This window comes from Microtus pennsylvanicus, chromosome 1 (genome assembly GCF_037038515.1).
Source record: "Microtus pennsylvanicus isolate mMicPen1 chromosome 1, mMicPen1.hap1, whole genome shotgun sequence".
NCBI lineage: Eukaryota > Metazoa > Chordata > Mammalia > Rodentia > Cricetidae > Microtus > Microtus pennsylvanicus.
Genome location: NC_134579.1, coordinates 164810214 through 164838009, shown reverse-complemented (window position 1 = coordinate 164838009; position 27796 = coordinate 164810214). Strand labels below are relative to the sequence as shown.

Here is a 27796-nt window from a genome sequence, read left to right as displayed (position 1 = left end):
GATGAAACGTTACTGTTCTGTGACCTCAACTCAGTGTTCAGCACAGGAGCACAGCGGCAGAAACCATCCCCTCTTCTGTACACAGGAGTGATAACCATGACTTCTGCACACGGGGCAGCAACTGTGCCCTCTTCTGCACTGGAACCGGAAGACAAGAGGAAGCACTGGTTTCCAGCACTTGCTGCACACGCCTCTGCTTAGAGGATTCCACTGCCCACCATCTTCTGGCATTGATTGGCAGGATCAGAGGGCTTCTACTCAGCCAGAACCTTCTAGTCTCAGGGTGCTGAGCAATTCTTCCAGATACAGAGTGAGGTGAGCCACAGAACCTGCCTCTGAGGAGCCCAGAGGACATGGGAGAACTGTCGAGTTGAGGTCACCAGAAGTGACCTCAGTCCCTTTAGATGGGAGGCACAGGGCCCTGGAGGAAAGCCACCTATTGTATCTGAGGGGCTCAGGCTTGTCTGTATAGAGCTGGCTATGGAAAGAGCCTCGAAAGCAGTAAGTTATAGACATTTACAGTAATGATGATTTCCCATGTACTGAGACTAACAAATGAGGCCCATTAGACTTGATCCCCACTCTCAAAGACTCCCTATTAGAAAGGACATGGAGAAGCTTGGCTGAACAGGCAGTATGGCCTGCATGGGCACAGAGGCCAACATGGTGGAGAGGAGGCAGGAAAGCTCTGAGCAGAGGCTGTGGGAATTACCAAGGGGGAGAAAGGAAAGCCTTTGGAAGCTGAGGAACAGGACATGGAGAGAGCAGGGCTCCCAATTCAGACATAAGCTGTAGGTGAGGTTGGCCATGGGGAGGGAGTCGGTAGAGCTGGGAGACTTCTAGGCCTCGGCTGGGCCTGTGACTCTGATGTCTAGGGCCTGCTTGCGGCTCCAGCTGGACTTGCATAGCAAGGACTGTGAGGAAAGGTGGCTTTGAAAGGTGTCATTGCAGGGTCCAGAGGTCCAACTACATAAACCCCAGGAAACATCCAAGCAAGGTCTTGAGACCAAGAAATGGTCCATCTTGTTCCCAGTCCTGTCCTCCTGGTAAGCTTGAGAAGCCACTGGGACAAAGCCCGTGAGCTTCATTCTTCTCTAGTCTGCCTGAGGCATCAGGCATGAACTGTGTGTTGCATGGGATTTGACAACTTTGAAGAACAAGACAGCCTGACAGCCTGATGCACTTCTCAGAACAGAATGGACTTGGGGCGGCCTCACTTCCAGTAAGGTGCCGTAGACTATACCTTCCGACACTCACCCCACAGTTTAGTCTTAAACAGTGGTTCTCGACCTTCTTTGTGCTGAGCCTCTTTAATACGGTTCCTCATGGTGTGCTGACCCCCAACCATAAAATGATGTTCATTGCTACTTCATAACTACAATTTTCTTCCTGTGTTAAATTGTGATATAAATATCTGTGCTTTCTGATGGTCTTGGGTGACCCCTGCAAAAGCACCGACCTACAAAGGGTCGCAAGCCACAGGTTGAGCAGCACTAGTTGAGAACAAAGGCCACTTCCAGAAACAACTGAACCACTACTGTATTTCCTCTCTCTCTCTCTCTCTCTCTCTCTCTCTCTCTCTCTCTCTCTCTCTCTCTCTCTCACAGTGTCTCTCTACATAGCCCTTGCTGGCCTAGAACACACTATGTAGACCAGGCTGACCTTGAACTCACAGAGATCTGCCTGCCTCTGCCACCACTCCTCCTACTCACGGCTCCAAACTTAAAGGGCGTCAAAGTGCCTCTCCCTGAGAATGTCAGCCACCTCCCCCAGGTCAGATCCAGGTCTAGCAAGGCTTGCAATTGACCAGTTGTGTGACCTTGAATGGTAACTAAACACACCGAGCTCTTGCTCCTTTGCATGAGAAAGGAAAACAGGCTTTTGCTCCCTGGTTGCTGTGAAGAGGAAGAGAGGCTGCTGTTCATGTGTTTAACACATGCTGCTTCTTGCTTCCATAACTGTTCTATTTCTCTTTGTATGTGGTTCTGACAGCCCGGGAGAAGGATACATTCAGAGAACACCAGGATCAGGAGGGAGGAGGGGAAGGAAAAGGGCACCGGTGGCTGATGAGATGCCACAGACTCTTCCTGTGGGAACAAAGGTACCTTTTGTTTCCAGGAGGGTCAAAATGTTTGCTCGACAATCTTGGACGGCAGACAAAAGCAAGATCAATATCCTGGATGCTTGTCTCTACGGCCAAGTCTAGATGAATAATGCTATCGGGGACTTTGACCTAGACAGCCACACAAAGTGCCCTGGGTCTTGACATGTCTTTATCCTCACTAGGCCTGCCACTGTCGAGTTCACATGGAGTCACTTCCATAAAAGCAGCCTTCAACTGGAAGCCTGCAAGCACTTTCCAGGCCCCGAAGAGGCAGACAACCAGCCTCCTAGGCTCCAAGAGCTGACCTCGTTGACTAGTCAGCAGTGTCTAGCATTTTAATGAACATTTGTTTCTGATACACTCTGTCAACTAGTTGTGATAATATGGACACCCAGTTGCTTTTCTAAGTTCTAAGCTGTGTTGTTTTCACACACAGAATCTGAGGCCTGGACTCGGTTTACACTGCTTACCACAACTGGTGCCTGTTTTACCTTAGGGGTCTCCTGATGCTGAACTCGGGTGTTTTCAGATGAAACCATTCCATCTGTGCAAGACTGCAAACAAAGGCCCCATGAATCCGTGGAGCAAGAGGGGCAAGGTGGGGTCAAATGGAGGGAGATGGGTGGTGGAGTGAGTGGAACCCACGCCAAGTGATCATGCCCATCACACGACACAGCTTGAATCTCAGATTCAGTGTCTCAGAACTGAGGCCAGGACTTAGGCACACGGACAGCTGAATACGCAGGACCCGGAACTCACTGTGCACACACCAGGCTGTGCCCAGTGGTCACAGTGGGTAGCTGGCCCTGAAATGGCAGTGTGGGCTGTAGGCCACAGAGATGCAAGGTCCTTAGAGCCTTAGACAGGACCATGCGGCCCTGCCCTTGATCGTCTTATTTTAAACACTGTTCCCAGGGACTGAGGGAGCAAGGAGAAACACTTTCTGTGGCGAGGCAAACACCAGCAATGATCATAGTAATGAGAGAAGGCAAATAAGCACATGGACGTGCGTCGTCGTTTCTCAGAGATTTATTTCGTCTGACACCGCAGGAAAAGGAGCACCCAGAGGGGCTGCGGCCTCCTCACAGGTGGGTTTGGTGGTGGGCTGTTGGCTGCTTTAATTTGCTGTTGGAAGTTTTTCCGTTCCCTTTTATAAATCTCTCCCTGGGCTTGAGAGCGCTATCTCCCTCCCGCCTCCCTTTTCCCCCCACCCCTCCCCACCCCCAATTCCGTGTTTAAAAAGCGAGCTTGCTCGCCAGGTGTGTCCCCCAAGCTCTCACGGCTCTAATAAATAAGGAGCACCTATAAGACAGTAGCCTGACTCGACTGTACAAAGGGGGGTATAGAAATACAGTATGTACATGCGGCCGCTGCTCCACTGCTGCACCCAGAGACGCCAGCCCTGCTTCCCTTCCCACCGTGACCGCCATCCTCCCGCTGAGGCTCCACGGCCTGGAGGGGTGGGGCACCCGGACCCCTCCGGAGGGAACAATTGCTTTTATTTGAGTTAGTAAACAGATACACTGAATCACAAGGTGATTTGATTTGATTTTTTTAAAAGGTTTTCTTCTCTCTCTTTTTTTTTTGAATTTTTTTCTTTTCTTTTCTTTTTTGTCATCAGACTGGGGCACTCCACGACTGTCTCACCGACTCAGTGCCAGCACACATGTTCTAGAGGACTCTGGACTCGCAGCTACAACTGTACAAGTGCACACAAGTAAATCTACCCTGTTATCCTCCACCCACTGATTGAGGATCGAATTGCACATTTCTCTTAAGCATGACAGGAGAAAGCAAACAGTGAAACAGAATCCTGGGCGATCTTTCTCACTTTCCTCTTGTTTTCATTGGTTCGCCCATACCATTCTAATTATCACGAAAGGGCTCTGCGTATGGAGAGATTGTCTCACTGACTTCCTGGATCTCCGAAAACCATCAGGGCTGAAATTTCATCCGCGTCTCTCCTGACGCCCAGCAAATATCCCCCCCCCCTCAGATTATATTACACCTTGAGGGCATTTTGGTCTTCAGTTCGACACTCACTCTCTGTTCCCAAATGGGGCGCTATTTAGGGGCATTTCAAGAGAAAGCTGAGAAGAAGAAACATTTACCGAGTTCTCTTGGCATTCGGTCTCTGTAAAACCACAGTATAAACTATCCATGCTGCTTCTTACATCTGGCGGATCGAAAATTAAAAGCCATAAAAGTGTAACACTGAAAATATGGCATCAAAAAGGATAAAGGTGGCCTTTGTAAAAAATAACATGAAAAGTATATTAGCCAATAAAATATTCTACCTCTTCATTTAAAAGTGCATCGTGGGCTGGGGCAGATGAATCTGAAGCTTTGGGACTCCAGCACCATCCCTTCTCCTCACCAAATAACGTGAACAGTTCTGTTCCTAAACCATAAAAGCAAATCACAATTCTCATCGTAGCAGCAAACCACAGCAGTTCTTAAAAAGATTTAAAAAAGACTCTTGTTTTCCAGTCCCTAACATCTTCCGGCCTCAGCCGTACAGCCTTGAAGATGGGGTGAGGAGAATACCTACATTGGTCCTTGTGGCGTGTTGGTGGTTGTTTGTTTGTTTGTTTATTTTCAACCAGCGAAATCCCTAAGTTCCTCTGGGGAGAAGCAGAGATGGAGGGAGCAGGAATGCTGGGCCCCGAGCTTGGTGGGTCCAAGACGTGCTGGCTTCTCTGGCCTAGAGGCCACCAGGGAGGGCTGCTTCCTCCAAGATGTTTAATGACAGGAAGCTGTGTTATTTGCTTGAACTTTAGCCAGAGGGGGGTGGTGAGCTGACCAGCTGGTGTCATTGGATGGCATGACATGATTCGTTCCACGCCCTTTCTCCATGCAAGGTACCCTGGGAGCAAGTGTTCCTGGGAAAAGATGAGAAGGAGCCATGAGAACGCACTGGACCAAATCTCTCCCCACCCACCCGCCCCCTCCCACCCTGACTTGCTGCAGAGAACCAGCCAGGAGAGAGCTGCAGCTCCCAGCCCCAGTTCCCCCAAAGCGGAGTCCCAGCCGCATGATTTCAGAGAGTTTCATTCAGTCTGCTCAGGATCAGCCCTGCCAGCTTTGTGTGAGCAACTGAAACTCGAGCCCTCTTTGGAAAACCATACTGAGCGTGATGGACCACGCCCATCCCCGAAGACCACAGCATCCTTTGCAACCAGCCTCCAAATGACATGATTAACTAGCAGAAGGTCTGTGGAGTCCCATCGGGTCACTCCAAAAACCGGGCAAAGTCATAGAGAGATCTGCAGACCTCATTGCGACCCTTTACATATTAACTCTGGTGTTTGAGGACTGAGGTCTCAAGGAGTCCATATTAGTAAATAAAAGTATACTGATGGAAAACACACACACGCATGCACACACGCACACATGCATGCACGCATTCACATACCCCTCGCTTCAGAATTTCCTATGGAGGTAACTAAGCTGGAGGAAATAGCTTACCCATCTGTGGGTCTGACCTGTCAAAGGTAAGCCACCAGAGCTCCTCGCATCCAAGCAACACGGGAGCACAAGGTGCGCGGACACCAAGTCCCACATGCCTGGCGAACATGGCCAGAGAGCCCAAACCGAACTTTCAAACTAGTTCTGGGGAATGCCATCCCCACGTTCACCACACACTCCTCTGCTTCCTTATGGCCTTCTGTGGCTTGCTGCCAGACCCTTCATCTGAAGCAGGGCCTTTGGAAAAGTCAGGCATTCCCCAAAAACAACCATTTAGAAGCCTTCCCTGAAAAATGTGACACCGCCGAGGGCCCCGGCCTGTCCACCTCTTTCCTCTACATTAGTTGGCTGGTTGGTCATCGGTGTTCCACGTGTCTTGTTAAATGGATGAGTTAAGCAGTTGTCTTCCACTATGTCCCCAAAGAGAGTCTCTCTGCCAACAAATGTGGTTGTCAGAAACACGAAAGGCTAAAATTTGGCAAAGGTGAAGTGGTGACTAACGCAAGACACACAAACATCTTTACAACCACTGGGATGACTCTCAGAATAATGAGCCAATAATTTCACACAGGTGATACAATTTAGGATTCAAAGGGAGCCCCCAGAGATAAAACATGACAATTCCACTTTATAGAAGGAGAAATGGTGGCTGCAGAGCCCGAGAGATCCACCCGGGGTGTGTGGAACCAGGGTTTTAGCTTGAGAGCGGGAGGTCAGCTGCCTGCTGGGAAGACTCAGCAGCAGCCCCGCTTTGAACCCTGCTGTCCAAATCCTGGTGTTAATGGCAATGATAATAATCATCAGCCAAAAACAAGGTTTGAAATTCTCAGTGTGCACGGCAGGAAATGCCTGAGTTCCCCAAATCATATTAAATCACCAGAGCCGTGTGCATTCAATATGTATATTAAATAACCAAAGTGAAAATGCAAAAGGCCACAAATATGCGACGGGGGTGGAATTACCAGGCCATGGAAGTCTTTTCATTCTGCACAGGCAGCTTTGGATGTGGGGGTGTTTATCTATGAATGCAGAGTTTGCCTCCTCCAGCCCTCCTTTCTGTCTGGAGGAGGAGACCCCAGAACAAAACCATCAAGATAGAGGGGCACATCAGAAGCCATAGGAGAATGCAGAAGAGCTGAGCAATGGAAAGCAGATTAGAAGACACAGGACCACTTCCTCTGGGGACACATCTTTTGCTCTGTCAAGCACAGCCCCCGGGCTGCTGAGGAGGAGGGGAAATATCCCCACCTTTGGGCCTGGGACCAAGAGTGGCCACATCTTGAGTTGGGAGGCAGGGATGGGGGCAGGGAAGTGTCCAAATTCTTTCTTTTAAAGGGAAAAGAAAAACTGAGGGGTTTTAGCATTTCCTTTTAGTGACTGGGAGACACCACCATTTTTAATTGCTGCAACTGTTCTATGATGTATATAGTGTTTTTCTTTAATGCAATCACAACCCAAAGGGGGGGGTGAGGAATATCTTTCAAATAAGTGTCTTTGTATTCAAATCACCATTGGACAAGGACCAAATATGCCCAGCACCAGCCTATGTGGAGAAAATGTCTAGGCTTTCATAAGAGACTGGGAAATTGGGCTTATAATGAGAGCCATTCTGGAACCTTAAGTACAGCGTTTGCCATCCCAAACACTATAATAATCATTATTATTCTCTGGTATCTATTATTGTCTGGTAAATAATATGTGTTTTCCCCCCAAGTTCCAAAGGGTGCAGCTGCATGGTGTTCTATTTTTTGCAGACCCAGGCCTGCCGCTTTGCAAGCCTACTTCCACGGGGCTTATTTTAAGAGAGTGCGCAGGAGATCATGTGTGCCCTTCCTCTCTCTCGGCATACATGTGCACCTGGGACATCCCCAAAGGCCAGAGGGTGGCAGTCTCTTTCTGCTGCCACCTTTTGAGGTGGAGGTTGGTACTAAAGTCAACCTCTTCCATTGTTGTTGGTGACACAGGCGATGGGCTAGTGGCACACGAGTGTGTTTGGGCTTCACCTTCCTGGTTCTCATTGCGGGAGACCTCGGGAGCAGGGGAGAAACAGTCTTGGAGATTTAGAAAGTGGCCATGTCAGAAAGCTAAGGTCATTGGCCACACAGAGGACTCCCATGGAAAAACTGTCCCCAGTGTCTAAATGTCATCATCTGCACAGAGTGGAAAGTACAGGAGAGGCAAGCCCTCGCGAGTCCCCATCCTAGCTGTCTCCGTGTTCCTGGACATGTTTCTCACTGGTCCTTCCCCATGGCTTGCTGAGGGAAGCTGGAGAGGAACTTCCTACCACATCTCTTATCTCCCTTGGGCCGATCAGGGCACCTTCGACAGAGCTCAGTACCAAATATATAGTCTTGCAGTTTAAGCAACTGGATAATAATCTGTTGTCACTACACAAGCAAGGTGCCCTTTCTGGGTCTTCAAGTCCAGAGTTTGTTTCCTTTGCTCTGAGTGGTCATGAGTACCCACATACACGTGTGAGCATGTGCAAACACACTCTTGTGGTAGAGATTTCTGGAGTGCCTCTGAATGCAAAGGATTCTGGGAAAGTGTCCACGCTTGAACCTTACAGTTTGTGTTTTCTCTGAACGGGTTCATCTAAAGGCAGGATATCACCATGTTTCCTGGAATAACACCACACACACACACACACACACACACAAACACACACACACACACACACAGTCTTGTACTGTCTATTTCCCATATACAAATCCTAGAACTACCATGCTTGGTTTCTATGGGACATGGATGGCCACCTGTCCTCAAATTCCAGACATGCCTTCCCCTTCTACCCAGAAGAGTGTAGCAGCCTCTCACGGAATGACAATCACACACTAAAAGGGCTGAGAGATACTCTGTCCACCTGGCAAGTTCACAGGGGAAGCTTTACTAAAAACGTAATTTAATTACCCATCTTCCTTTGCCACAGAGATTTTTTTTTCAAAGAGCTAAGAGCAAAACTGAGCTTTACGCTGGGAAATTTTTTTTAATTCGAATACTCTCAAAACACGACCATTCCCACTTGTACCTCTCTGATTTACAGCCTAAGATGCAGGAGGCTGTTGCATTTTGGAAAATTCTAGACAACCACTCGCAGTGGCCCTGAGAGAAAAAAAATGGTCTCACTTCAAACCCAACAGTTCCAGGGTAGCCTTTATGTGATGCAAGATGTCATCTTTGCCTGGAAGCATGCCTCTTTGAATCTAGACTAGTTTCCAACTTTTTATTTTTGTTTCGTTTCTTAAATATCTTTGTAATTTGCATAATCAAAATCTAGTAGGCCTGTCCTGTCTGGCTTATTTATAAAAGGCAAGGCCCCTCTTGTCTGTCATATTTGTTCTCTGGTGTCTAAAACCCCATGGCATTGACCCTACAGTAAGCAAGAAATGCCTGCTGCCAAGCCGGCTTGCCTTCGCCCAAGTATCCTGACCCTAGTAGAAATCCACTCACTTGAGCACGGCTGCCCATCACTTATCAGAGTTAAATACAGCCATTACGTGCTGGCAGAGGCTTCACTGTTTATCTGGGACAATAACGAGTCCCTGAGGACAGACTGCTCTCAGGTAGCAGCGGCTATTCTGGGACACGCACAAGGGTAGAGCCCTGTGGTCAATGAACAGAGCCGCCTGCAGCAGCTGATAAACTCTGAGTTTGATGCCAGACCGGGGTCCCTTACCCACCCCATCGCAGCCAGGGCCATACAGCTTGGCCAGGCTTTGCCAAAAGGCTTCCCACCTCCCATGTCAACCTCCATCATATGAATTTTGAAATGGCTTTTACCAGGCCGCACATTTTTTAATCTTTGAAATGGATGTTATCTCTTTTCTTATATCTCATTGAATGAATGCCCTAGAGGGGTTGGGGTAAACCAGCTTAGCCCCACACTGGCTTCTGGATTTCAACCTCATCACTCACCCTGTGGCTCTGACAAACGATTACTCATGTATATTTACTTTTTAAACCAAGTATTCTGCATCTATTTATCTATCTATCCATCCATTTATCTATCTACCATCTGTCTGCCTATCTATCTATCTATCTATCTATCTATCTATCTATCTATCTATAATTTTTGTTTTTCAGAAAGTCTCATGTAGCCCAGGCTGGACTCAGACTTGCTCTATAGTCTCCTGCTTCCGCCTCCCAAATTACATGCAACCCCACACCACACTGAAAACAAGTGTATTGTCCTTATTTCATGTAGGCACCCTCTTCACACGGAAAAAACACTGCTAACACATTGGTGATTGTCTTCATTTCACAGACAAAACAATTTGCCAGAAAGGTAAGGAGATGACCTGCTTGGAGTCACCAGCTTCCAGAAGCCCCAAGTCCACTATTCTTCCTCCAAACACAGGGAATAGTGCCCTCAGTCCACACTCATCTCTTTGCTTTTTTACCTTGACCACTGAGGAGGCAGGTCATGTCTGGCTGGAAGGCACCTCCCAGAAATATGTACCATTTAGCTCCTTCACTTTGGCAAATAAGACCTCTGATAAGAAAAAAAGTGTGTTTTCATTCAGGTCCCATCCAAAGCCCATAAGCGGCCAATATACCTTCTGTGGCCAGTCTCCAGCCCTGCTTTCTACACCCTCTGTGTCCCTCTGTCCCTGCTGCATGTGCTAGATCCTAGATGGACTTAGTAACTCCTCTGATTCCCACCACAGGATCTTGAAAAGCCATTGCCAAAATTCTGCCTTGGTTTAAAAAAAGGGGGGGGGGGAGATGCTGGATGCTGGATGTGTCAAGGTTGAGCTGCTGTCTGAACACAGGCATTCTAGGAGACAAATAAGGGACTCTGAAGGAAAAAAGTAGCTACGCATGGCTGCCGGACTCGGGGCAGGTTTTAAGACCTTAGATAAGGTTTAGAAAAGTAATTTCCCCCAACTTTATTCTTTACGACCAGTGGCAGTGAGGGACAAGGCTTCAGATTAGTGAGAAGAGCACTATAAAAAGTAAGAGCAAGAAATCCGATTCCCCCTCTCCCCTGCGAGGTCGGGACATGCGGTTAATGGCTGCTTTTCCTTAGTCTTGCCATCCTTCAGCCCAGATGTACATTTATGCCTAATGTCTCCCTGCATGAAGCTGCTCAGTGTGAGCCTGCCATGCAGGGGGCAGGGGTGGCAAAATGGGACCCTGGTCCTCGGCCCAGGGTCTGTAACGTAAGCAGCTTTGATCAGATCGGGTGTCCTGGATGGAAAGAGAGGCAGATGAGGACTCTGGTTTTGAATGGCCTTGGGCAGTCGCTTCCTGTCTCAGACTGTTCTTCAGGGGCATGAGAAGGTCTCTGGTTTTGAATGACCTTGGGCAGTCGCTTCCTGTCTCAGCCTGTTCTCCAGGTGGTACGAGAACTCTGATGGGAACGTCTGCTTTGCCTTCTCTAACGTCTGAGCTGAACAGCATAGACAGCATAGACATACCTGTTTTCCAGAACACACACAATGACAGACGTTCTGGACGCCAGAGCCACAGGGCACGTAATATAAGAAGCATGTGCTCTGAGCAGGAGCTCGCTGGTTCTCTGAGTTTGGGGTCACTGCTTCACTTTTATACCCATGATATATCCAATGGCTCTGCATGGAGTCTCTGGAGCCAACTCCCAGTACTGTTTACTGTTTATAGAGAATTACATGTAACTACATGTACTTACTATTACTGATTTTGCTAGTTGGCACCAATGCTTTCCATGTGCCCTTACCTGCCCCTCACTGGAATCCTGTCCTGACATGCTGAGGGTGCTCACAGAGCTGAACTCACCACTTCTTCCCCTAAACAGTTCCTCCGAGGCTTGAACCTTCCATGTTTTCACCTCCCTTCTCTACCAGGAATCTGCTTTTAGCACACGGAGAGGTCTCAGCTCTACAGCCCATGTGGGGAAAACAGACAAAAGAGCATCCCTAGTAGATGCCAAACTCCTTTGACTCAGTTTCCCAGAAAAATGTCTATAGGTGTCTGAGAGTTAACAGCTCCACCCTGCCCTTCACTGGAACCCTACTACCGTTCAGACCAAGGATGGGAGGCTGGGCAGGACAGGGGTTCCTGCAGACATCCTGGACCACTCAGGGGAAGCTGATGTCTAAAGTACCCCTGACTTCTGCAGAGCCCCTGATTTAACTCCCCCAAACAAATCAAGACTGCCAGACAATATACCCACATCTTGTCTTACCCAGCCTTACCCAATGAGTTAGCTCATTGTTGCTGGGGCCGGATGGGATGTAGAACTCCTGTTTCCATGACAACCTAAAGCCCATCAGTATACCCTTTATTGACCACAGAATTCCTGTTGGCTGTGAGATTGCCATCTACCCTTAGCCTTGAAGTCACTCTGGGCCTTCCCGGGACAAAGATGGTTCTCCACCGCCCTGCTATGACAGTTTTACATACAAGGCGCAGACATGGCAGCCAGCGCTCTCACCCTCTAGCACTAACACCTATGGCTGGTAATTAGTCTGTCATCAGGATCCCAAGATCTGTGAGGCCAGCCTCCTGTTGCTTCCTTTTTGTCTACGAACGGTTGCTAAAGTAATTTCCCTCAAGCACAGATCTCATCATCACTCCTCTGCTCCAGATCACAGTGATTACAATCACTACCACGTCCAGAACCAACTCCCCCACCTCCTGTGCCCCGTCTCCTCCACCCTCTGAGGTCCAGTCTCCAGGTACCTGTGCCTTGACATCCGGCTGCCTCCCTCATGCTTCCAGCCCAGCCCACTGGCTTCTGTCCTTTTCTTGGTTGAGAAGCCAACTGAATTCATACGCTTTAAACAGTGCCCTCAAGAGACCCTTGTCATTGAGTTGCTCGGTTTTGCCCACTCTGTCTGTCTGTCTGTCCCCAAGCAGGAAGCCAGAGCAACAGCAGGAACTTGTCCCCAGACTATTCTTCCACGAACCCGCACCCTGTTTGCTTATCGTATTAGCTTGTACATTCTCCATGGTGCCTCTAAAAGTGACCTTGGCTATTTCTTGCTTCCTAACTCTCCCCAAATAAGGACCCCCCTATCTTCCCCATTTTTCTTTAATTTTCTCTCTATTCCCCCCACACACCATACTTTATTGATAGAATAACCATAATAAGAAAGCATTCGACATTGCTACCGGGAAAAGGGTGTTTTGTCTTCTGGGGAAATGGAGATTATCTCTGAACAATGCATAAAGGAAAAGAACTGCCTCTCTTCCTCCCTCTTTTTGGATACAGCAGTAATGTGCTTTATGGGTTGTATTATATAAATTAAGTACAAATTAAAGATTTATAAATACCAAATAAAGGATTTTTAAAGTCTTTACTTCTGGGGGCTGGGGATGTTGCTCAGTTTGTGTCTGTCATGCACGAAGGCTTGAGTTTGCTGTATACGCTGGGCATGCTGTTATACTTCTGTAGTTCCAGCACTTGGGGGTAGAGCCCCAGGTGTCAGAGTTTAAAGTCACTCTCAGCTACATGGAGAGTTCGAGGCCAGCCTGGACTCCATGAGATCCTATCTTGAAAAACCAAACAAAAATTTCTTATTTCTGTCCCAGAGACAGCATGCGTGTGTACGCCACACACACAGAGCAGAGACAAAGCACAGGGAGTCCACCGGTGCACAGGAACTGCTTGCAGAACCAGGCCCAGTGGCCCTGGTCTTCATGTGAGAGACTGTAACGCTCTTTCACCCAAATCTCTCATAGATTTTTCAATCAGTATTTGAGATTCGCATTGCTCAAACCTTGGAGGATATGAAAATAGCCATTAAGTCCCATGTTTATGATGTCATCATATCAGATGGGAGAAATAGAGGGACCTGGGTATATTTTTGGTTTGGCAAACTCTAGAACTATTTTTTTTCAAACATTTGGGGTTTGGCTAAAACCAAGTCTTATTTTGCCAAGCACTTTGGCTTTAATTTTTAAACCCATGTGTATTTTAAAAGAAATTCTATCTATATGTTTCTGACTCATTTACACTTAGCTCATGAAAACCCTGTTTGGTAAGCGCTAATAGATGTCCCGGCAGGTTTATGAGCCTTCTTAAGCCTTCTTTCCCCTCCATCCTTACCAGAAGGTAGCATTTTGCTAGCCATAAAAGCGTGTGAGCCCCAGAGGCATGTGATCGTCTGCGATTTATGACCTCTGAAGCTTAAGTGGATTGTGAGTTTGGAAGGCTTTCTCCCCTTCCTCTTTTTCCCTAACTGCACAAACAGGCTCCCGCGGACAAAGACTGCTACCTCTCACCTTCCAACGGGACTGGAGGCAAAAGTCAAGAAAGAATCCATTCTATCCACCAACAAGTTGCTCCTGAAACTTTTTTTTTTGAGGAAGAGTCTGTTGCTTCAAATTCAGCTGGACACAGACTGAGACGTGACCCTCTAAGGGAACCTTCACCAACAGTGCTCAGGAGAAGTGAACTCAACTTGGTTCAGGTTAGAAGAGTTTACCTTTTGAGTACTGAGAGATTATCTTTTTTAATAGCAGACAACCAATCCTGTTAAGGAGTTTTAACACTTTAAAAAAAAAGCCGAATCCACTAAAAATGGCATTTGAATTAAACCCAGAAAAGCAGGAAGAATGTGCCCGCATGCAATGACTTTTCCCAAATCTTCCATAATGGTACTTGGATAGCAGGCAATTACAGATTCTATGGGAGATGATGGCTTTGGATCAAGCACTTAAAAATGGCTTATAAATATTTAAACTATAAGCATCTAACAAATCGTAACGACAAAGTTTTACATCTAACCACATGTGCTCCAAATATCTTGAAATTACTCTAAATATAGGTTTAAAATATCAAAAGGGCTTGCTGATGGCATGTGGAACTGTGCAGGGAAAACTTAAACCTGACCATTCTTGCTCACACAACACCCACTTTGCACGATTGGGAAAGCATGTGCATATCGATTCCTTCAGAAAATGATCCGGTTCCAGTGTTTTACCGAATTTATAAAGCAGAGAAGGAAGGATAAAAATACCGGGCTGCCCTTCTCTCCCTGAATGCAGCTTAGCTGCTTCACTTCTAGCTAGTTTGTTACTGTGGGTTGTCTCAAGAGTAAGACTGTAACATTTCAGAAATACTCGGAGAACAGGCAGCTGGGACCAGGCTAGCCTTACAGATACATGCTAGACTGGAACGCCATTCATGTACAAGAAGGTCTCTGGCTTGGGGAAGTGAGTGGCATGGAGAGACAGGGACTTTTGAATTGTGTCTTTGGACGTTAGGGGCGACTCTTATCAAATGAGCTTCTAAGTGTGTTTTCACCTTTGATTCTTTAAGCACAGCAAACACCTCTTTGCTTTCTGCTTTATGCAAATCAAAACACAGCTTGTCATTGGAGGTTTGAAGGGACAGCGATGGAACAACAGTGGGGACAGCCAAGATTGGATTTGTCACAGCCCTGACCCGGGACTGCAGGGCATGTTGTTCAGTTCTGGGGCTTGCCTTCTGGGGCTTGCCTTCTCATGCGGGGCTGTGCACATAGGTAACACCTGAGTAATTAGGTACACATTCAGGCACTATTTGAAAGCCTAGGTATTAATCCCAAGGTTTGTTGTGTAGTTTGCTTTTGCTTCAAATATCTTAAATAGCATTTTCTAAGTGAGCCTTCAATTATTCTGTGTTGGGGCTGGAGACATGACTCCACGGTAAAGAACACTGGCTGCTCTTCCAGAGGACCAGAGTCCAGTTCCCAGCACCCACATGGCAGCTCACAAGCACCTGCAATTCTAGTTCCACGGGAATCTGATGCTGTTTTCTGGGATCCATGAGCAGTTGCACATGTGTGGTGAAAACACACACACATGCAGGCAAAATATCTTTACACATAAAAATACATTTCTAGTCAGGTGGTGGTGGCACATGCCTTCAATCCCAGAAGAGGCAGGTTTATCTCTGTGAACCAGAGGTCAGCCTGGTCTACAGAGCTAGTTCCAAGACAGCTAGGGATACACAGAGAAACCCTGTGTTGGAAAAGAAAAAAAGAAAAAGGACAAAAAGAAGGGAGGGAGGGAGGGAGGAAAGGAAGGAGGAAGGAAGAGAAAGGGGGAAAGAGAGAGAGAGAAGGAAAAAAGAAAAAAATACACTTCTAAAACGTTTAAACATATTGTTCCCACCCTACTGCTGGCCATGCATTCTCAGTTCTGAGTTCTTTCTTCCTTTTTTTTTCTCAGATCAGCACTATTCAAAGAGTACCATTTGCTCTGTATGTAAACTGCCATCTGATTGGCCGCATTAAACACGGTCCATCCCGACCTGTTTACCTCTTCAAGCTGCTTTATCTCCTTGTCTGAAGGAATTGCCTTTATGCCTTTTGAGTCACCTAAAATAATCCACACACACATAAATGTACCTCCTTAGCATCCATCCACGTATGAGATGCACGAACATGTCAGTTGAAGGAGACAACATGCCGTGCAGGGCATGGTGCAGGGAAGCGAACAGCCTCCATCCCTTTGGCAGGATCTCTGAACATGGGAGTCTGGAGAGGGGAGGGTGCTGGCGTGGACGTGCGTGTACACATGAGCTAAGTGTTCGGCGCTGGTATGTGTTTGGGCTCCTTAGACACCTCTGCCTCTCCCTAAGGCTTGTCTGTGTGGAAGGAGGTGTGAATGACTGAATCATGATACACAGGCAGCCACTTTCCGTGTGACAAGGGACTCAGTCATTACATCTGGTCATGGCACCTCGTTCCTTGGCCCTTCTGAGCAACGGTTTTGCTTACTAATAAATAGTGAGTCAAATGTCTCCTGTTTTCCATCCCTTGGCCACCTCTCTCTTTCTCTTTGTGCTGGGGAACTGGAAAGAATGGCTACACCCCCAGATGTGCCCCTACAATGCCAGCTGCCCACGTCTGGGACTCCAGTCGGCCTGCTCCCTTGGTGTCAGTGGGATTTTTCTATAGATGGCATCTCCCATACAGTTTAAACTTTGGAAATTCAGGCACTGGGGGAGTCTCTAGCTTGTACCTTCTTTAGTTCCTTTTCTCCTGTCACCACGGGCCCTCACTAGGTACGGTAGCTTTAGTTTTTCACACTGTGTCACTAAGGCAATCATTTAAAGGCATCAAGCCACTGTGACTTTGTGACATTAGGTTCATGGCAAAAGATTGCCAAAAATAAACTCATGGTTTTAATTGGATAATTAACTCAGCTTTCTTGGAGCAACAAGGAAAACTCCCAGTTCCCGATATTGCTTACTAATGATGCAAGATAACCCTTCTGCCACTTGGGCTAGAAGATCTTGGAAACACTGCACTTTCAGGATCGAGGGAGTGGCTCCCTTTTGCAAGGTTGTGCATCAAATGTTATTCAGTTCTAGCACTGCTCCAGTGACAGGCTTCATTGCAAAGCACTAGACCCCTGCCCACGGGTCATCCCCACATTCCGGCAGAGCCTCGCTACACAGGATCGAAAAGCTGCACATTCGGGTCCTTTCTCTTGGAAGCCCGTATACTGAGGGTACAGGCAGCAGGAGTTCGCTGGATAAGAAGACATTTCTGTGCCCCATCTTGTCACTAATATTTCAGAAAGCGGAAGTAGTCACGACCAGCACTCACCAGTTCTGGGTGTATACGAGTCAACCTGTTTGCTCTCTGTATACTCTCTCCTAGAACCATACAGTCAAGCGCTTACTGAGAGACAGGATGACTTTGAACTCAGGGACCGTCACCCAGTGAATACTTCTACTCATTAAATACTACAGCATAAACAGCTCAGGTCTGGTCTAAGAATGGAGGATGCCCCGTTTGTACCCATTTCCTCTCCTTGCCCTGTTGTTTTTCTTTAAAAGTGGGCACCCATGTATTTGACATTCTTTTCCTCGTCCTCCCAGACAGCCTGCTCTCTTGAACTTCTCAGTATGAGAAATAAAACTGGCGACCTTTTCCCCTCCCCCTTCCCCGATGAAGCTAACCCTATGCTGTGGAACAGTGATTTCAGGGGTGTGATGTCACACCATGACCAGATGAAGCTCCGGGAAGCAAAACAGACATGACCCTCCTCCAGTATTCTCCAGATGCAAAGGGTAGCTTCTGCCGCTGAGCAGGGAGGAGCAGTTCTAGAACCGTGTAAGAGATTGGAGAGCCACGGGGGGTGGTGAGTAGAGCTGTGTGGCTCTTCTGCTCCAGAAGAACAAGGTGGAAGGCTGTGGAAGGGTTACTCCCGGTCTTCATTTTCTCATTGATTACTCTGTTTAAAAATATGTCATTTCCTTGGAAAACCGAGGAATGGGGAATAATTGCTTGGAATATTTTCAAGAATTGACACACGGTCATTCTGAACTCCCCGATGTACCGTAAACAAGTGTAAACTGTAGAAATCTGGAGAATGTATGAGTGCAAACAGCTATTTACCAAGCTCCCAGACAACAACAAAGAGGAGACTAGAAGAGTTTGGATACTATTTATATATTGTTTTCCTTATTATTTAAGGTTTTTTTTTCTGGCTACCGAAGCTGAAGGACTGGTATCCAGAGTTATAAACAATGGAGATTAAAGGGAGTTTACAACCTTTTAAAACTCTTCAACTAAATTTAACCAGTTTTGCACCTAGGAGAAACATCTGCCCACTGAAATTATTTGTAGCCATATGAACAAACAAGAATGAATAAGTTCAGGAAAGCAGGAAGAGAATAATTTCAAAATGGGAGAGGGAGGACGCTGCCATTTGCAAAAAAAAATATCTAGCAAATGTTAGATTCTTTAAAGGCAAGTGTGGCTGGCTTGCTGATTTCAGAACATGCCCTTAAGGCCGGGGTATGGTATGAAACAGGTGAACGTGGGGGAAAGAATGAAAAGCACCGTGTAGTTACAGACCTCTGAGAGTCGCCCAGTGAGGCATGACCAAAAGCGTGTGGGGCAGTCTCACCTGCACCTCACTGCCTGTCTAGTCGCTGTTGGGTGTATGTGCGTGTCATACGGGTACCAGAGGTTGGTGTATCTCCCAATCCTATCCCACCTTATTTTTTGAGATGGCAACATTTCCTTAACCTTAGGATAATTGATTTAGCTACACTGCAAGACCCAGAGATCCTCCCATCTGTCTCCCACTGCTGGGATTACACGTACATATCATGGGGCCTCATTTTTTACATGGGTGCTTGTGGGTCAAGCACTTCATCCTCAGAGGCATCTCCCCAGCCCTTGTTTTGTTTCGAATGCTTTTATTTTGGTGTTAACTTGTTGCCAAAGTGTGTTTATTATTACGGCAGAAAAGCTACTTACTCCTTAGTGAATAGATGTCTTTCCAATTTCCTCCCCCATGTGAACAAACTGAGTTCCTGAAGGTGTAGGGACCGAAACAGTACCTCCTGTGCCCAGGAAATCAGAGAGAAAGAGCGGGTGATTATAGCAGGTGGAGGTTGTGTCGGGAGGTGACCTGGGACCAGTAACCTCCAGGAAAGGATGCTGACTCCCTGGAGACATGGTCCCCCTCCTTAAATCTCTTTCTCTGCTTCCTCTCGGCTGCAGCCCACAAAACCTGTTTCTGACTTTAAAAAAGCGATGCAATTTCTTCGGGGGACCCACCATAAAAAAGATTCTTCCATCACAAGAGTTAAGAGACAATTTGGTCACACCATCTTCTAGAATCGGCTAAGGCCAAGTTAACATCTAATGCTGGTCTGCAAACAAGAATCACCCAACGGCTTATGCTTTTAAGGATCTTTCTGTCTTTAGCTAACCTATAGGGCAGCATCCCTGTTCCTGGCCTGGTCACTTCTGACTGTGGTAGCTGTGTCCTCTTTCTCCCCCACTCTTCCTCCCTTCCTTTAATACCTTGACTGTGTGTGTATGTAAATTATTCTTCCCAGGACTTTCTGAAGGTTTTTTTGTTTTTGTTTTTTGCTTTTTTGCTTGTTTGTTTGTTCTGTCACAAATCAACCTGTCACTTAAAGCACTGTCAAGCAGATTAAAATAACTGGGGCATTTTCAGTTGAGGTACCTGTGAGAAAGTTCAGGCCACCTGTCTTCAGACTGCAGAAACTGTAGAGCTAATCGGGAAGGAATGGTGACCTCATTTCTGGTGTTCTGCTCTACTGGCAAAGCCACCAGTAGAAAAGGAGACCCCAAACTATGGTGGCAGAGAAAAGATTCTCACACTAGGCAATAAGCCTTCTGCTCTGGTTCAGGACTTCCATTCAAGCCCCTGGCTGCAAGGGAGGTGCCCATGTCCCCACTAGGAAGCAGCAGGTTGGTGGTCTAGGACTGTGTTTGTGGCGGGAAAAACAAGAATGAAAAACTAGGGAAACTGTACGTAGAGGCTTGCCGTGCTTTGCAGACTCTCTTCCCAGGCAGTTAGAGGATTTTTATCAATGCAGTGCTGGAAGAGCTTTGGCTGACTCTCCTGCAGGGTGTTACAGGAGACTGAGTTCTGCAGTTCACAACTTGGATTTGAATCACATCTCTGCTCACAGGTTAGGTAATCTTGGTTGTGTCCCCCAATCCTGTTTCTCCACTAAAAGAATGAAGATAATTGTTCTATGGATCTACAATGACATACTAGTGCTAAAACACTCAGGAGAGCCTGCACAGAAGTGTGGAGAATACTCTTTTTGCCTCCCCTTGCCAGGCTCCTTCCTACCTGGGTTACATATCTCACTTCAGGACTTGAGGCAGCCCAGGAGAACATTCTTTTGGGTGTGTATACCCAGCCCAACGAGTGAGCAGTGTTCAAGTTAATTGCGGGAGAAGTGTCCATCTCTCTTTTCCTTTCCCTAAATGGTTAATAAACAATGGAAGTTTTGGCTTTTTGCCTGCTTGGGTAGATGGAAGAGCTCACATTCTGTGTTTGGGTGGACAGGCTTGGAATCAACAATGGAGCCCATTGGCTAGCTCTGACTGAGCAAAATTCTCTAACAGCTTCCGTCTTGGCAGTGTGCTTCCAATGCCTACTGTGGTGGTTTGAAAGAAAATGGCCCTCAAAGGGAGTGGTGCTATTGGGAGGTGTGGCTTTGTAGGAGCAGGTGTGGCCTTGTTGAAGGAAGTGTGTCACTGTAGAGGTGGGTTTTGAGGTCTCCTATGCTCAAGCTTTCTTCAGTGTGACACTCAGTTCACTTCCTGTTGCCTGCAAGTCAAGATGTAGGACATGGCTACTTCTCCAGCACCTGCATACCACCATGTCTCACCATGATGATGACGGACTAAACCTTTGGAAATGGAAGCCACCACCCCCAATAAAATGCTTTCCTTTATAAGCGTTGCCATGGTCATGGTGTTTCTCCACAGCAACAGAAAACCTAACAAGACACCTACTTAGTATTGGCTGGAGAAGTCACTACAGTGGCTCACATATGGTCCCCACCATCTCACAGTAGCCTTGGACTCGCCCTCAGTGGCTTAGGATTCAGAGATCATACATGGTCAGAGACGAGCCCTCCCACTTCATCAAGGTCTGTATGTAGAAGTGAGAATCACCAGCTCAGGGACTGAGCCCAAAAGGGTTACACGGCAGATTGGGAGGAAGGCTAGTTTTTAATTTTTAGCCCACAGATGGGATCCTATGGTTATCTGGACAAGCTAGGATGACAGTCGGTTAAAGCAGGCTCCCGATGTTTGCCCACCTGATGGGATCCCCTTCACTTCAATACTGCCCCGCAACCTCATGACTAAACATTAAGATTACTCAAGTAATCTTCCCTCCCCCACTCAATTTTCCAGTGGGGTAAATTAGGTATAAACCTGAGAAGAAGAAGAAGGAGAAGGAGAAGGAGAAGGAGAAGGAGGAGAAGGAGAAGAAGAAGAAGAAGAAGAAGAAGAAGAAGAAGAAGAAGAAGAAGAAGAAGAAGAAGAAGAAGAAGAAGAAGAAGAAGAAGAAGAAGAAGAAGAAGAAGAAGAAGAAAACAAACATGTAACAAAAGCGTGTGTTTTTCTCTCGGGTTCAAGGGCTTGAGTGATCATGGCGCTTAAGCTGCCTCTAGGCTGTAAACCGGTAATGGTGTACTAAACATTGCCAGGTGTCAGAGGTGCAGGATAAGTACACGGTGAAGTGAAAGAGGTAAGGGACAGGATTGTGATGGCTACATCTCGCCTCCGCCTTCTAAGAAACAAGGCGGGGAGGGACACTGGCTCTTGGAGGAGTGCCCAGGTGGACATACAAACCTTTTACTTATTCTGGTTTCTAATTCGGAGGCACCTCCTTTTGAGCGGCGGCTCCAGGTCCTCAGGGCCGGAGCTGAGCATGGGCGAGGAGATGACACAGGGTGCCATGGCAGCCTTCTCCGTGGGTTTTGGCACAGGCTGGATCACGCAGCCGGTCTTGGGCAGCATTCGCAGAGCATAGGCGTGGTCCTCATCCGCAGGGTTATTGAGGTTTGGGTCCGACTTGTCGCCCCCCGCCAGGGCCTCCTCCCCCCTCAGCTTTTTGGTCGCCTCCCCATCCAGGTGGCAGTTGGAAGCGCAGTTATTCTCCTTGACCGACTCCAGCTCGTTCACCGCGGGCTCCTCGGGCGACAGCAGCTTTTTGGGTGGCACGGGGGGAGGTGGTTGCTCCGGCGGCGGATCTGCGCCCTTAGCCTCTGCCGGGACGCCGCGGGTGCCGTTCACGATGACGTTGCAGGCGGCGGCAGCCTCGGGACCCGCTGGGGCGCCCGGGCCCGGGTCGCCGGCGGCGGGCGGGCTGCAGTGGCCGTCCCTGCAGCCGCCGCAGGTCCTGCGCTCCGCCGCGCCCGGCTCGCGCTCCGCCTTGACGTGCGCGTGCAGCGCGCGGTGGATCACGTTGTGCAGCCGGGAGCGGTGGCCTACGGTCAGGTCGATGACACCATCCTGCGGGCCGTGTAGCACGCCGGCGAAGCCAGGCTGGCCTCCCGCACCCGCGGGGCTGCTGGCACGCCGGGTCAGGTCCACCACCTCCCCACGGCCGCGCTCTGAGGGCGCCAGGCTCAGAGCTTGGCCGGAGCTTCCAGGCGGCGAGTCGGCCGACTTGGACGAGCCCTGCTTGGAGTCCCGCGGAGACAGGGAGCGTCCCCCCGACTTGCCTCCCGCTGCTGCCGAGTCACCTGGGGCACTCGGAACGAAGCTCTCGCCGTTGCTCGAGAATCCGTTTGGGGGCTTGGAATCGTTGACGTGGGGAATGGGGATAGGGATAGGGATGGGCACCGGCAGGGGCACAATCACTGGGTACGGCACGAGTAGCGTAGGGGGCGGCACCAGCGGGGCAAGCGATGGCAGCCCGAAGTTCATCATCTGGGGCACCGGCATCGGGCCGTTTGGCATCATGCTTACCGGAGGGAAGGGAAGGCTGGGCAAAGGCGCGCCCGGGGGCGGCGGGGGCAGTAACCCCGGGGGGTTCCCAGGCATGGTAGGCGTGCTTGGTGGGTGGATGTGGGGTGATAGCATGGGCCTGTGCATGGGGCTGGAAGTGGGGCCCAGGTTCCTGGGGCCACCGGGCGGAGGCCCAATGCCCGGGAGTATGGGATTGGACAGGGGGCTGTTGGGGTTGGAGGCATGATGCGGCGGCCCACGAATGAAGGGCGGGCGGATCTGCTGTATGATCTGCTGCTCCATGAAGATGGGCAGCGGCACCGGGCCGCGGTTGGTCATCACCATGGGAGGGCTGCGAGGCGGGACGCCCAGCGGAGGTCCGATACTAGCAGGTGGCTGGACCGAGACAGGAGGGATATTTGGAGTCTCGCTGATGGGGAGGGACTTGGGCACTGGCGTGGGGATTTTAGTGACAGAGCAGTTGGCAGTGTCAGATGGAGAGACGGTGGTGGACGAGGATGGGCCAGGGCCCTGGCTTTGGCCAGCTGCTGTCACCGGGGAGGGAGCCTTCCTCCGAGCATCTGTTAGCGGGATATTCCAAGAGTCTGGAGTGAGCAGCTGCACCCCGGTGCCTTCTGCTTTACTTTCCATGTGAGGATGTAACGTGCTGCACAGCCCAGCTGGAAGATTGGCCTGTGTCTCTTTGTAGAAAATGTCCATTTTGTATTGATTGAGACATTTTGCACTGCAGAATTGAAGCCTTCTTTCCCCGTCCCCAAAATCCAGGTATTCTTTTGTATGCCTTATGTGTTTACACCAGTCACACACCTACAACACAGCAATAAAAACCACAACAGGTAAGATAAGATTTCTCTGCAGATGGCGTTCATGTTTCACATAAAGGCTCTTTCAAACTTTATCATAATTTGTCAAATAGTTGGGTGGGTTCCCTTCAGAAGGTAAGTTTCTGAAATGGTTGCGAATGATGAATTTGCTTTATAAATAGGATCTTCAAAATAGCAACAACCACAGTCTCTCCTTTTTTCTTTCAAAAAATGGTATTAACAGTGTGAAAATGACTTGAAGATGGTTCTAACAAAACAGAGTGGACCTGCTCAGTACACTTATTCAGTACACCTGCCCGGTACACCTGCCCCAATACACCTGCCCAGTACACTTACCCAGTCCACCTGCCCCAGTCCACCTGCCCAGTACACCTGCTCAGTATACTTACCCAGTACACCTGCTCAGTATACTTCCCCAGTACACCTGCCCAGTACACTTCCCCAGTACACCTGTCCAATACACCTGCCCAGTACACTTATCCAGTACACTTACTCAATACTTGCCTTCATAGTTTTACTTACTTATCAGGTTCACTGGAAACAGACATCTAAAAAATGCTGGAAGAAAGTAATCTCTAGAGAGCTCAACGGTGATGCAACATAACCTCTTACTATTCCCCTTATTTATGTAAAGTCTCTCTGTGCTATAGACCGCATCCAGTTCCATGTTGGAAAGGGTGTGCTGAGCTAACCAATAGCATAGAGTGCTGGATAACCTCATGTCTGGATTCCAAGGAGCAACTTGGACTTCACCATGAAGTCTGTGTGAGGTTTAGCTCTCCCAACCTGTGATGTTGCAGCAAGCTAGAATTATTTTTTGAGCTGTTTGCCCACTCTTTCTCAGCAGTCAGAATTTTTGGTGACATTCCTTGGCAGGCAGCCTTATTTAACAACTTTTCAAACACCAGAGAACATTTTCCAAAAGTTGTTATGGCTTCCACCCCCCCCCCCTTCTACTCCTGGCAAAAGAAGGATATCACCAAATTTATTTCAGAGCTGGGCTGCGGAGCTAATTAAAGACTCAGAGCCTTCCCAATTGGAAATCAGTAGACACCAAAGTTCAAAAAATAGTCATCTCGGCTGCAGAACCCATTACTTTGGAGAAATTATTGTGATTTCATTAACACATTAATTTTGCAACACCATCAGCTCTCACAGATGGTGAAGACATGATCTACAATTCAAATATGACTCTTGTTTGCACAAATGTCTTCCCTTCATATGGCATTTTAAACAAGAATTAACATGAGTGATCTTGCCATCGCTATAAACAGATAAACAGATGTCAAAACTTTCAATAGTTCCTCCAGTGCCTCACTTTTCTTGACAGAATTTTATACACACAATATTTTTCTCTTTCTTCTTCTTTCTTTCTTTATCATTTCCATAGCATTCAAGCCATACAGCAGCAGAGAAGGAATTGCAAAATTCAGCACCATTGCGAGTTTATGGGACTCTTTCTTCCTGCAATGGAGCAGTGCTTCCAGTATTGTTCTAAATGGGACCTCAGGTTTGAAGGGCGTTTGTTCTATTGCTGTGCGCATGCATGCGTGGATGTGTTTTTAATGATTACAAACTGATAATAATTAAAAGATGATAAATTTTAATAATGATTGGTCACATAAACAATGCACAAACAACATATGCTGGGCATTTGGTGACTCATCTCACTTAACTCTCAGCTTCCCTTGCTTGTAAACTGTGCTGACATGCTAGCATGTGATTGGGGGCAGATGTGGTGGGGCTGCGTGTGCAAAGCCACTCTCCCTTCTCCATGTTTTGGGTTTTTTCTCACTGGTGCTTTTGGTTGATAAACCTGACCGTGTGAGACTGAGTCAGATGTATGCTTTGGCACGCATTAGGTTTTGTTTGTTCTTCCCAAAAATCTGGGACTAGAACACCCGTGAGTGGGCTTCGGTGGTAAGGGAATTACTTCAATGTAGCTATCAAAATCGTTGCCTCCATTAAAGTGGTTGAACCATAGTGATGGCAGTGCTCATATGTCCGGCCCTTCACTAGCAGTGTTCCAGGGCCCTTCTGGACTCGAGGGGATAGTTTTGTTATCAGTGAGATGCCCATCTTGCAGGTACATGCAAAGTTGCCTCTGATGAAAAGAGCCTCAAAGACTATATCAGACCTTCACATTTCTTATCTAGATTAAGGTTAAGTGAACTGTTAGTGAAAACATGGTGTATCCATTTAAATAAAGTTAGAGCCTGGTATAATGGTGTACACCTTTAATCCCAACCTTTGGGTGGCAGAGGCAGGAGAATTTCTGCGAGTTCAAGCCCAGCCTGGTCTACATAGTGAGTTCCAGGACAGCTAGAGGTACAAAGTGAGATCCTGTTTCGAAAGAAAGAAAGAAAGAAAGAAAGAAAGAAAGAAAGAAAGAAAGAGAGAGAGAATGAGAGAAAGAAAGAAGGAAGGAAAGAAAGAAGGAAGGAAGAAAGAAAGAAAGAGAGAGAGAATGAGAGAAAGAAAGAAGGAAGGAAGGAAGAAAGAAGAAAGTTACCATATAATCATGCGGCATTTAAATTTTGTTGTGAAATGAAACTACCGCAGAGAAAGCCTAAAATATAAATGTATAAGTTTGAAGTGAGGGACCAAACAATTTCTTTCTTCATGAACTGAAAACTCATCCTCGATGAATTAAACTAATTAAAATAACACGTGACTCTCCTGGCACGTGTCCTTTGGATCTTACTATTTAACAATAATCGGGAAGAATTTTATGATATCATTAATTGGTTTTTAAACTGCCAGATTGATTTTTTTTTGCCTCCAGAGGATTCGTGTTTCCTCAAACTAGATAAATATTTTTCAAGTGGGGTGAAAAAAACATAATATTCTAAGTATAATGTAACAGTTCTCCCTTCCCACCCTCCACTTTTCCTAGTCACTGGTGAATGATGCTCACAGACCGTCCTAATTATCCAATGAGAATTCGCCATCACATTTCACTCTTTCCAACAGAAAAATAATCACAGACATCAGAAACAAAAATCCACTCTTTTCAAACCTTTCCATCAAAGCAAAGCAAGGGCCTTGGGCTCTTTCCTTCCTTCCTTCCTTCCTTCCTTCCTTCCTTCCTTCCTTCCTTCTTTCTTTCTTTCTTTCTTTCTTTCTTTCTTTCTTTCTTTCTGGGAGGTGGTTTTGGTTTTTGGGTTTCTCTGTGTAGCCCTGGCTGTCCTGGAACTCATTCCATAGACCAGACTGGCCTTGAACTAACAGAGACCCACATGCCTCTGCTCCAGAGTGGTGGAATTAAAGACATGCTTCCCACTGCTACCACCCAAAAGGCCTAATGCTAATGCTTGTTCTCCTGCCTCTTCTGAAAGAGCCTCCGCTGCAGTGTGCCCCAACTGTGTCGTTTTGGGATGCTGTGAGCTTGACTCTAATAAGGCCTTCCCTTTCAGTTCAGAAGACAGACCTAAAAATATGGGAAAGCAATCTTTCTGATGAAGCAGAAGATGATTAGAAGGGGGAGAGTGTCACTTAAGAAGGAATGAATCAAGTCTGTCGTACAGGACACATCATTTAAGATGAGGTCAATGGATTTATGGTGCAAATGGCTCCATCACGTGCGGCAGTAAAACCCAGCACCATAATTCACTCCACATCCAGCCAGCGACACTTCCGTAATTAAAGGTTTCATCATAGGAGCCTAAGATGATTATTTAAGCTATGGTAGTTATGTAAAAATATATATAGTATTTCTTTTTGATAAAATAACATTTGCATATGCAAAACACACAGCAAATATCTCATAAGCTATGGTTTTGTACTTTGGCATTGGGGATAGTCTCTTCTTCTTTGTGGATAGATTTAAATTCTGCCACATTGTTATTTTAATTTTTGATACTTTTTCAGCCCCCCCTTACCCAATGTCAAGAGGAACCAAAATTCCTTCAGACAAGTTAAGACAAGCCGGATGCCCAGAGCTCTGTACTGACTTGCATGATTCCATCCCCCTTTGCTTCTGCTGGAACCTCTGGGTCCACTTGTCTCCCTAAGAGGCCCCAGACTGGACCTAGCTGCTGTTGTCTTACTACGCCAATATGGGGACCAAACACTCAATCAGCAAACGCAAACCACTGAGTAGGACTGCTGGAATGCTTCGGATCACAGATCCATTCCAGGTCACCGGGAAGACAGAAAGATCACAAAGGAGATACGCACACATGTGTTCCCTTCAAGCCTAGCACACAGTCCTT

General features: G+C 47.5%; 1 protein-coding gene across 2 annotated transcripts in view; it reads right to left on the bottom strand.

Moving 5' to 3' along the window:
* Positions 1-4850: 4850 nt before the first annotated feature.
* Sobp (sine oculis binding protein homolog) overlaps positions 4851-27796 on the bottom strand; it is a 169194-nt gene continuing 146248 nt past the window's right edge. For both annotated transcript variants that reach the window (XM_075944583.1, XM_075944573.1), the window contains 2 exons: positions 21637-23565; positions 4851-4986 (listed from right to left, as the gene is read on the bottom strand). In XM_075944583.1, the coding sequence (XP_075800698.1) occupies positions 21640-23565 (1926 nt within the window). In that variant the 3' untranslated portion in view covers positions 4851-4986; positions 21637-21639. The remainder of the gene's footprint in view (positions 4987-21636; positions 23566-27796) is intronic.